The sequence below is a fragment of the Pan troglodytes genome, chromosome 20, assembly GCF_028858775.2.
Source record: "Pan troglodytes isolate AG18354 chromosome 20, NHGRI_mPanTro3-v2.0_pri, whole genome shotgun sequence".
Lineage (NCBI taxonomy): Eukaryota > Metazoa > Chordata > Mammalia > Primates > Hominidae > Pan > Pan troglodytes.
The window spans coordinates 32,765,799-32,776,873 of record NC_072418.2 but is presented as its reverse complement, the minus strand read 5'-3'; the positions used below and the strand labels follow the sequence as shown (position 1 = coordinate 32,776,873).

General features: G+C 57.0%; 1 protein-coding gene across 2 annotated transcripts; it reads right to left on the bottom strand.

Annotated features, from left to right (window-relative positions):
• Nucleotides 1-590: 590 nt before the first annotated feature.
• Nucleotides 591-10,661, bottom strand: PLEKHF1 (pleckstrin homology and FYVE domain containing 1). Of its 2 annotated transcripts, none has more exons than XM_512558.9 (2): nucleotides 10,276-10,661; nucleotides 591-2,244 (listed from the first exon to the last, which is right to left on the bottom strand). In XM_512558.9, the coding sequence occupies exons 1-2, from the start codon at nucleotides 10,512-10,514 to the stop codon at nucleotides 1,389-1,391; spliced, it is 1,095 nt and encodes a 364-aa protein (XP_512558.6). In that variant the 5' UTR covers nucleotides 10,515-10,661; the 3' UTR covers nucleotides 591-1,388. The 2 variants fall into 2 exon arrangements, with proteins under 2 accessions (XP_512558.6, XP_001149430.4); XM_001149430.7 differs by having other exon boundaries at nucleotides 10,566-10,651.
• Between the last annotated feature and the right edge of the window lie 414 nt (nucleotides 10,662-11,075).

The following is an 11,075-nucleotide window of genomic DNA, read 5'->3' as shown; positions in this document are numbered from 1 at the left end:
TGTGTGGGCAGGGAACTCCCAGCCCCACGGTCACCACTTCTAGCTGACAGCAACCCCAGTCCATGCCCCAGTCCTGCCAAGGCTGAGGCTCTGGGAAAGACTAGTGCAGAAGCACTCGCGGGACACTGTCAAAGGATCCCCAGCTCCATGGCCAGCATTGGGCCAGGCGTTGGGAGGCCGACCTTGAGCCCCAGGCCCAATGCACACTCACTCTGAGAAAGGCTGGTGTACCTGGGGCCCAGTTTCCCTCTCCATAGCACCAGCCCCAGGGCCAGGCAGGCTGCACGGGGAAGCTCTCAGCCTGGGAGGCCCGGCAGAGCCACACAAATGGCTATTTGTTTCCTCAGTTCCATCCACTGAGATCCCCCACACCAAAGTGAATAGGGCAGCAGGCATCAGGCCACAGTCATGGCACCCGGACAGACCTGTGTCCTGGGGGGGCCCAGCCAAGGCACGGCATGAGCGTCTGTCTCCTTCGGGCAGCCAGCATACACAAGAACTCCCAGTGTGGGGGACAGTGGTAGATTTTTGCCACCTAGCACATTTTCAACCATGGACAGAGCCATGTCTGAAGCAAGGACACTCCTGGGTTTGTTTTGCAACCACCCATCAATAAACTTTCTTTTTTATTATTAAGTGGGGGCAGGGTTTCTGTTTTTGCAAATGAGTCCTAACAGAAAACACTGGTTTCGCTGACCACAGGGAGAGCTGAGGACAGGACAAAAAGGCATGAGACAGCTGGACACCTGGAGAGAGGTGACACAGGACAGAGTCCTCACCCGGCTGCCCCAGGCCTCGGGGAGCTCAGGCTGCAGTCCCTGGGCCTGGTGGCACCCACAGCACGGCAGTCTCTGGCTGGGCTTCGGGGAGCCCACATGTCTGATCGGCAGGGCTTGGCTGGCCAGGCGGTGGGCACCAGCGTGGTGGGTGGGCAGGCCTGGGCTTCCAGGAGGCCTCCTGGGACTCAGGCTCTTCAGTGGGGTGTGCCTGTCGGGGTGCAGGTGGGTTCTGTGGCTACACTCCCATCCTGTCTTCCCTCTATGTTCCGAAACCTGCTCTGGTCCCTAGATGTCTGGAGACCTGGGGTCGTCCAGCTCAGGAGGCCATCTGGAGCTGCCGCTGCAGCCTGCAGAGTGTAAGGTGGCGTTTGTTACCAAGACCTCTGGGTGTTCTGGGGCTTCCTGAAGGGAAAGGCATTACCTGCAGTGAAGCCATAAGGACACAGTGTCCAGCAAAAAGGCACTGGGAGTCCAGAAAGAGCCACTCCCCACCGCTGCACCTGCCACCATGGGATGGGGTCCCTGAGCCCTGGGCAGCTTCTGGAGCTGCCCTCTTGGGGGCCTGGGCAGTGGAGCTGGCTTGGGGACAGATGTTCTGCAGGCCGGGGGTCAGCTGTGGAAGGCAGACCAGGCCACCCCCGAGGCGTAGAACTCCACGCGGCTGGGCCAGTCGCCGTCCCTGCTGCCCTCCTTGTCCTCGTCGGAGTCATCGTCGTCTCCACTGGACGCTCCGCAGATGGGCCGGGCCAGGTGGGCTGGCTGCCCTGGGGACCCCGCGCCCTGCTCCTCCGCCTCCTCCTGCCGCTGCTGGGCGGCCAGTTCGCGGTAGCAGAGGCTGCAGACGCGCACGGGCTTGGGGGACAGGCGCGGGAGCAGGAAGCGCTGGCGCGAGCACTCAGCGCAGACCACGAAGCCGCACTTGCGGCAGTGGTGGCGCCTCGTGAGGGCAGAGAAGCGCGTCTGCGTGCAGCGCATGCAGATGTCCGTGGCCTTGTCGGGGATCCAGGGTGCCGCGTGCTCCGTGCTGGGCGGGCGGCCCGTGGCCCTCAGTTGCCGCCGCACGCACTCCTCGATGTGGCTAATCCATTCCTGGCGCTCCGTAGCGGAGGCGGCCGACACCACAAAGGACTTCTTGGCCGTCTTGATCATCCAGCGGTTCTTGGCCTGCAGCGTCTCCGGCAACAGCTCTAGTGTGACCTCCTCCAGGGGGATGATGTGCTGGCTGCGGTACTTGCGCTTGTTGAGCACGATGCTGCCATACACCAGGATGTCGTTGAAGAGGAAGAAGATGCGCGGCTTGGCCTTCTTGCGGCACTCCTTGGTCAGCACGCCCTCGCCCAGCAGCACTCGGCCTGGCAGCGCCAGCGGCTGCCCCGAGGCCCCGAAGCAGCTCTCCACCGCCGCGATGCGCTGGCTGTTGATCTCCGTGTTGGCCAAGTGGTCCACCATCGTCTCCAGCTGCCGGCTGCAGGAGGAGACAGACAAGGAGTATGTCCAGGCTCAGGCATGGGGGTGTCAGAACCACGCTGCCCACCCCCAACGGACTAACCCACCATGCCGGGCAGCCCACTGACTACCCACAGCAACCCGCAGGCCTGCCCAGCACTGAGAAGCATCACCTCGGAAGCTGACCCTTAGACGGGAGTACAGGGAACTACGGGGAGGGAAGGGGGATTTCCCAGTAAAGGGGATGTGGAGGCCAGACAGGGATGGGAAGGCAGTGATAAAGTGTGCTACTTAGGCCAGGTGCAGCGGTTCATGCCTGTGGTTCCAGCGTTTTGGAAGGTTGAGGCAGGAGGAGGCTCGAGCCCAGGAGTTTGAGGCTACAGTGAGCTATGATCACGCCACTACACTCTAGCTAGGTGACTGAGTGGATTCTATCTCTTAAAAAAAAAAAAAAAGTGCTACTGAGCTGGCTACTACTGTGGGCAGCAGAGGGCAGAGGTTCAGCCCCGCTGGGGAGCCTTGAAAAAGAGGGCGGAACAGGCCTCAACGGGACATCAGAACGGTCTGTGCCAGGAGACCTGGGTGTCTCCACCCCCAACCCAACCCTGACTCTGCCATCCACCAAACCAAGCTGTCACAGGCTCTGCAACCCATGCAACCACCCAGGAAGTGCAGCAGTCACCACCACCATCACAAGCACAGGCGCCGAGTGCTTCCTGTCAGCCAAGCGTGACTATCTCATTTAGTTCCCACCCAACCCCAGAAGGCAGGATCCCCACTTTACAGGAGGGGGACTGAGGCGATGCTAGGAGGCAGGGGCCCTGGAGCTCGCACTATGCTGCCGTCCCGAGTGGAGTGTGAGGCCACACAGGCCCCTCTGTTGGTGCCCTAAGCACTAAGCACTAACTCAGAGCTCATGCCGGGCGCCCCCTGCTTGGTCCACACACACACCAGCCCACCAGACTCACGACCTTGAAGACCCCATAAATGCCATAGATTCCCCATTCCAAGCCTCCAGTCTTGGCCTCTCCAAGCTCTAGGAGGGCTGTCAGCATAGATGTTCACCTGCTTGTCTAATAAGCTCCTCAAACTCAACACATCCAACAACAAACCTCTGCAGACCTGCACCTCTTCCTCTCCTTCAGTGACACCACCATTCATCCAGGAGTTCAAACCCCAGACCTAGGACACATTCTTGAATCTCCCCCTTCCTGTACCTCCAACATTCAAGCCATGAGTAAATCTCATCATCTTTACCTCTCAAATCTAGCCTGCCCATTTCTCAGCACATAAGTCCGCCACCATATCGGTGGCAAGGTGCCATTGTGTCCTACCTGAGACAGGCTGTCCCAGGGTCGGCTCCTTCCTGCAACGGGTTCTCAGTTCCTTTTCGAAAGGGTTCTCCCTGACAACCCCAGCTCAGGCAGCCTCTTCCCACACCCAGGACAAGCATTGGTAATCCATGGACTGAGAGTCAAATCCGGCCCTCAGCCTGCTTTTGTTAAAGATTTATTGGGACACAGCCACATTCGTTCATTTATTATTGTCTCTGGTGGCTTCCACACTGCAATGGGAGAGTTGAGTGTTGGTGACAGGGACTACATGGTGACAAAGCCTAAAATATTCACCACCTGGCCCTTTGTAGAAAAGGTCTGCTGGCCACTTTTCTGGGATTCAATCGTTTTTCTTTGTGGGATTGAACAGGACCTGCTGTTTGCTTGTCTATTCATTGCTTGTGTGTTTTCTGCTTCCCCGCTCAGTTCTTAGCTCCATGAGAACAGGAGCTTCTTCTTGTTCATTGTGTCCACAATTCTTGGAGCCATGCCAAGCACATACTAGATGCTTCATAAGTAGCTTGGCACGGTTCCAAGCAGGTCCCAAGGCCCACCATGCATGACTCAGCTCTTACCTCTACAGAGGAAGAGGTGAGAGCTGGCCCCACCACCAGCACGTGCACACATGCATTCCGGTACACACGGCACGCCTGGGGCTGAGCTGATCACACCCATAGTGTTTCTGGGTCACTGAGCTGCAGTTCTGAGCCTGGCCACCAGTAGAAAGCCAGAGTGGGGCCCCAGTGTGAGGGTGGATGCATTGCAGAACAGAAGATGCTGGGCCCTCGAGTCCTGTTCCACTTGCCCCTGCAGATCACAAGTGTCCTGAGAAGGGCTGCCCACACTGCCTTACGTAAGAACTGCTATTTTTAGCTTGCTGATCTTGGCTGTATACTGCAAACCTAGGGGATTACCAGTGACAGACCTGACCTGTCCCACCATGACTGATCACCGAGTACCTGGCTGAGGGACAATCTGACAAAACCAGAACTGCATTCCACAAAGAGCAATGACTGCCCAGCAGAGACAACCAAAATGCCTACCAGCAGGGAAAAGGATAAAAACCCGGGGCTACTCACGCAATGAGAGATACAGATCAATGTGGTCTGATGGCAAACAACAAACGTGCAGTGGAAAAACACAGCCTGTAGAATGTTGTATGTAAAGTGACACCACTTATGCAGGAATTACATAATATTCTGAAAGTGTTCAAGAACTATATCTATGAATAAAAATAGGTAGGAGGAAGGCCGGACACAGTGCCTCACACCTGTAATTCCAGCTACTCGGGAGGCGGAGGCAGGAGAATCGCTTGAACCCAGGAAGCAGAGGTTGCAGTGAGCCAAGATGGTGCCATTGCACTCCAGCCTGTGTGACAGAGTGAGATTCCATCTCAAAAAAAAAAAAAGGAGGGGAAAAAAACAAGACAAAAAATAAATAACAAGTGTTGGTGAGGGTGTGGAGAAACTGGAAACTGTGCACTGCTGATGAGAATAGGAACTGGTGCAGCCCCTAAGGAAAACAGCATGGAAGTTCCTTAAAAAGTTAAAAATACTCACGCCTGTAATCCCAGCACTTTGGGAGGCCGAGGAGGGGGGATCATGAGATCAGGAGATCTAGACCATCCTGGCCAACACGGTGAAACTCTGTCTCTTAAAATACAAAAAATTAGCCTGGTGTGGTGGCGGGCGCCTGTAGTCCCAGCTACTTGGGAGGCTGAGGCAGGAGAATGGCGTGAACCCAGCAGGCGGAGCTTGCAGTGAGCCGAGATCGCGCCACTGCGCTCCAGCCTGGGCGACAGAGTGAGACTCCGTCTCAAAAAAAAAAAAGGTTAAAAACAGAGCTACCATATGATCCAGCAATGCCACTTCTGGATATATATCCAGACTGAAAGCAGGGACTAAAATAAATATCTGCTTTCCCATGTTCATATCAGCATCATTCACAAAAGCCAAGAAGTGGAAGCAACTCAAACGTCTGTCAATGGGAGAACGGATGAACAAAATGTGGAACATACGTACCATGGAATACTATTCAGCCTCGAAAAGTAAGGTAATTCTGACGCACACTGCAACACGAATGAGCCCTAAGGACATCATGCTAAGTAAAGCAGGCCCATCACAAAAGGACAAATACTGTAATAACTTATATGAGATATACATACTGATCAAATTCATAGAGACAGAAAATAGAATGGTGGTTGCCAGGGGCTGCCGGAAGGGGAATGCGGAGGTTGTCTGGGTATAGAGTTTCAGTTTTAAACGATTAAAAAGTTTTAGAGGCCGGGTGTGGTGGCTCATGCCTGTAATCCCAGCATTTTGGGAGGCCAAGGGGGGGCAGATCACTTGAGGTCAGGAGTTCGAGACCAGCCTGGCCAATATGGTGAAACCCTGTCTCTACTAAAAATACAAAAATTAGCCAGGGATGGTGGTATGTACCTACAGTCCCCACTGCTGAGGAGGCTGAGGCAGGAGAATCACTTGAACCTAGGAAGTAGAGATTGCAGTGAGCCGAGATCACACCACTGCACTCCAGCCTGGGCATCACAGTGAGTTCCGTCTCAGAAAAAAAAAAAAAAAAAAAGTTTTGGAGATCTGTTGCACAACAATGGGAATATACTTAACACTACTGAACTGTACACTTGAAAGTGGTTAGAATGGTAAAAATAAAAGATAGGAAGGAGAAAGTCAGGAGTAAGTAGCCTGGGGAGAGGACCTAGATGTGACCAGGAATGGAGGGCTCAGATTGGATTCCACTTTCGTCTATAAGGTTTCATTTTTAAAAAATTTTTTTAAAAAAGGCAGCAGCAAACACGATGAAATCAGAATATCTGCCAATTTCAAGAAATGGGAACATGTGTTGCTTCTTCTAATTTAAGGTCTTCAAAAGGAAAAGAATTACAGGCCAGTGTCTGGATTGAGTCCTGGGCTCCATGGGCTGGGGGCCACTGAGCACGTCTCATGATGGGATGCCTGGCTGGGCCCGATAGGGTGACCACATGGCATCCAGGCCTGGGCACCTGCAGGGGATGTCAGGAGCCCCGAAGAAGCAAGGCCATGTGTGCCCCCAGCCCACCTGTGTGCTGAGAAGTCAGGCCACTGGTGAAACGGGATGAAAACCCAATCCTGAGACTGCAGACCAAAGCCTCCACATTCAGTAGCTGAGGCAGGTGGGCTTTGTGCCCAGAGAGCAGGTAGCCCTCCCGCAACCCTGGGGGCTTGTTGAGCTCTGGAGACTGGGCCAACCAAGTGGATGGCATGGAGGAAGGGAAGGAGCAGCACCAGGCAGAAGAGAGCCGCAGGCAGGGGTGCCCAATCCACCCTGGACCCGTCCAGCAGAGGGCAGAGTCCATGACACTGTCTCTGCAGCCCTTGGAGGGGGTGCAGAACACTCCACATGGGACCCCTTTGCTGATCTGCCCCCACCCATGACTCACAGACCCCCTCTAGGCTATTAGGGCTAGTGTCCAGCTGCTGATGGTAAAATGTGGACCAGGAAGGGCGAGGAGGGGCATCTGGTGGCGATGAAAGGGGCTGGGCTGAGAGCTGACCCCATACACTGACTGGGGAAGCCAGGGGCTCACATGTGCCCTCCTTTGTGAACCTGCAGAGGGTCCCAGGTTGGGCGAGGGGCGGGGCAGACAACATCCTCCTGGGAGCTGCCCCCGCATGCGCACCTTCTCTACATGACCACAACTTCACATCCTGGTTTGACCTTGCCTGTAGGTTTTTCTTGGCAAATACAGCAGCCCTGAGTTAGATGGGGAATGCTTTTTTTTTTTTTCTTTTTTTCTTTTTTCTGAGACATTGTCTTGCTTTGTTGCCCAGGCTGAAGTACAGTGGCACAATCAGGGCTAACTGCAGCCTCGAACTCCAGGGCTCAAGAAAGCCTCCCGCCTCAGCCTCCTGAGTAGCTGGGACCACAGGCATGCACCAGCATGCCTGGCTAATTTTTAAATTTGTTTTAGAGGCGAGGGTTCACTATGTTGCTTAGATAGGTCTTGAACTCCTGGCCTCAAGCAATCCTCCCTCCTCAGCCTCCCAAAGTGCTGAGATCGCAGGTATGAGCCACTGAGCCCAGGTGGGAATCCTTTTTTTTTTAATTGTTCTCACTAGGGAAGTGAACCTCCCTTGCTTAGCACAGGGGAGGAAAATGCTGAGCCCTGTCCTTACTCATTTGGGGCCGGCCTGCCTCGGGAAGATGTTGGTGACAGAGCTTCCTGGCAGCCTCTGGGTCCTGAGTGCCTGTATTGGCCCCAGTGTGGCCCCAGGGCTGCTGGTAGAGGGGTGACCGCGGTGCAGGCTCAGTAAGCCTGGGAGACCAGGCAACGAACAGACCTGCATCTTTCTTTGAGGGTTCAGAGGGGTGGGGGCTCTCAGGCTCAGCAATCCTGCTGCCTGCACAGGGGCTGGAGGTGCTCATGTGAGCACTGCGGCTTGGGAGCCACATCCTGAGAGCCACCGTGTGGCTGCAGAAGCCATGAAGCCAGGTTCTGTATGTGGCAGCCCAGGTGTGATACATGATCAACAGCAGGGGCTGGAGAGCTACACCAAATCTGGGCCACTGCCAGCTTTTCTAAATCTAGTTTTATTCAAACACAGCCATGTGGGACAGAGGCTGTATGGCTGGCAAAACCTAAACTATTTGCTACCAGCTCTTGAGAGAAAAGGTTAGCCAACCCCTGATCTACACCATGCCACGTTGTAAAATGTATAATGCACACACTGCAGGGCACGCTAAACAGGCCACACAAGGTACTGTCCTGACGGGAGTCGTCCTGTCCTCTCCCTTACTCGGGACACAGCATTTTGGATAAATGAGAGATGTGTGGGGCCCCAAGATGGTAGCCCTGGAAAGTAGGAGCTGGGCAGCGGTGGGGGGTGGGGTGGGGGCTGTAACTGCTCTGCCTCGGGTTACACGTGGAGAACCTGCTCAGGACGTGCAGGGCCAGGGTCACCAAGGGAATCAGAGTTCGGGGGGCAGCTCAGCCCTTTGGACTTTCCCTTGACTTCCAGATCGGGGCTCCTCCTTCCCTGCAGGGACCTGGGCCGCACGCAGACCCACCCTGCTTCCATGCCTGCCTGATTTCATTTTCCAAATATTTATGAGTCCCACTGTGTGCCAGACACTGTGCGAGGTTACAGCCGGGAGCTGGAGACCAGGCCCTTCAGGAATGCACACTTCTTGCCAGTGAGACTAGAAGTACATTCACAGGGTCTTTTCTGAGAGCCAGTGCTCAACACTGTGAAGAAAAAGACTGGTGCGCCCAGCAGGGCAGGGCCTGGGAGGACGGTGGAGGTCGAGGAAGGAAGGCCTTGGGAGGAAGTGAATTCACTCCAGCCTGAAGTCAGCTGTGCAAAGATCTAGGGGCAGAGCTCCGGTCCTGGGGAGCAGCTCAAGGTGGAATGGGTGAAGTCAGGCTGCGGAGGAAGGAGCGATGGGGCAAGGAGGACAGATGAGGTTGCAGTGCCGGCAGGGGACATCTTGCAGGCTCCCAGGCCAGCGTGAGGATGTGAGGTTTTCTCCATGTGCATTGAGACGGCAGCATCAGGCGCCAAGCCTCCTCTCCCTCCAGAGGGGCCGCCCCTGGGCTCTGTCCAGCCCTGTGATTCCTGGAAGGCCCTCCTCCGGGAAGAGACCGGTAATGAAAAACAAAGCAAAACAAAACTGGAAGTGCCGCCGACTGAGCACTTAGAGCTCACCAGGCACAAAGTTAAGCATATTACGTGCATTATTTCACTTAATCCTCACAAAAGCCCCCTTGGGGAAGGTACTTCCACCACATCAAAGTCACTGCCCAAGGTCCCTGCTGAGTGATCAGGAAGCTCGGCTCCAAAATAACCATGAGCTGTGGAAAGCTGCACTCAACCAGAGACCAAATCAGAACTCCAGAAGTCAGAGTCCAGCGGGTGTTGCCTGCGCTCCAAATGCCTGATGCCCACCCCATCCCGAGCAGGTCCGTCAGCTTGGCTGGGCTGTCCCACCCTCCAGGCCACACTGGCCAATCCCCCTTCCTTCCTCGGGGTGGGCTGGGTTGGGCAGGTCCCCTAGTTCACCCAGGGCTGCCTGGCCTGTGTTTTGGCAGCCCGGAGGGCTGACGTGTGCAGGGACGCAGGCCGAAGTCAGAGTCATCTCAGCTCACAACAGACTCCAGTGGGAACGACGCTGTGCAGAGAGACGATCCCAGCGCATTAGGGGACTACCTCCCCACCTCCTTGGCCTCTGACCCTCTCTGGCCGGGAGATACCAGAGGTGTTCAAATTCCAAAGGAGTGCTCCCCTTGGGCTGCAGAGATCAAGTTTCAGGGTGGCTCGGAACCTCTGCTTTCCCACCTGCAAAGGGGCTGACCACACCTCTGCCCTACACGGCCCGCCAGGTGTTGGGGAAACGAGAAAGGAGGGAGATTCCAGGCCGCCTCTCTCTGCGGGCCTGCTCAATAGTTTCCTCTCTGAGATGGGAGCAGTGTCCGACCCTGTTTCCCTTGGCAGCTCCCACCAAGATTCACAAACTCAACTGCTCCAGAGGAACTGGGACCCCAGCGCCCCCCGCCGCGCCCCTGCCCAGGGGGACAGTGGTCCCATCCAGGCCTCCAGACTGCAGACTGGGACTGAGAAGAGAGGTCCCGGCGGCCACACGAGGCCAGGATCCCGGAAACACCACCAGCGACCGGGTGCGCTGAGACCCCTGCAGTCCCAGGTGGCCCGCGACCCCCTTACCTCCACCAGCTTACATCTGCGCGTTTCCCCGGGGATTCCGCCTCGGACACTCTGACCCCTGACCGCTCTCCCCAGGCTCCCTGCAGGTTCACCCCGCAAGCCGCCCAGGAGCGCCCTTCCCCGGCCTCTTCTTGGGCTGGAGTCAGCGGCACTGCGCCCCGCCCGCCCAGGAGCCGCCAAGACCGCCCGGCCGTAGAGAGCTCGCTTGTCCGGGGGTGGTGATGGGAGACTCGCCTCATGCGCCTGCCCCGCGACCCGCAGCCCGGCCGGGGGACGGTGGGGGGACTCACCTTCTGCGCCGGCCCCGCGCCCAGCCCGCGAGTCCGCACCGCAGTCGCCCGGGTCCCCGCCCGCTCGGCCCAGGTCCCCACCAGCTCCGCCCAGGTCCCCGCCAGCTCCGCCGGACACGCCCCCGCGTTGGCTCGGCCAATCGGAGCCCGGGAAGCGGGAGGGGCGGGGCTTGGGCGCGGCTCCCGGAGGGCGCCCGAGCTTGTGCGCGCTGCAGGTCCCGGGCTGGGCGGGACTGGCGCCCGTGTTTGACCCCCTGGCCCCGCCCGGCTTCCCTTTCCGCTCGCCGCTGCCCCACGCGGAGCGCGACTGCCGTCACCCGCTGGGACTGCGACCCTGGCCTTGGGCAGGGGTGGGGTGGGGGCGCCCGCGACTGCGAGACCTGCGGGACTTGGCGGGGAAAGGGGCAGTGGGAGGCTTGTGTCTTCTGGTGCCTCCGGCGGGCCTCACAGCACAGTCACCCTCAGCGGTCAATAATCGTAATATGAAAATGCAGCAGCACTTTATAACCT

Coding starts and splice junctions, on each gene's coding strand:
- PLEKHF1 (XM_512558.9), bottom strand. CDS start 10,514: ATGAGGCGAGTCTCCCATCACCACCCCCGGACAAGCGAGCTCTCTACG. Junction 2,245..10,275: donor GCAGATGTAAGCTGGTGGAG/GTAAGGGGGTCG, acceptor CTCCTCCTGCAG/CCGGCAGCTGGAGACGATGG.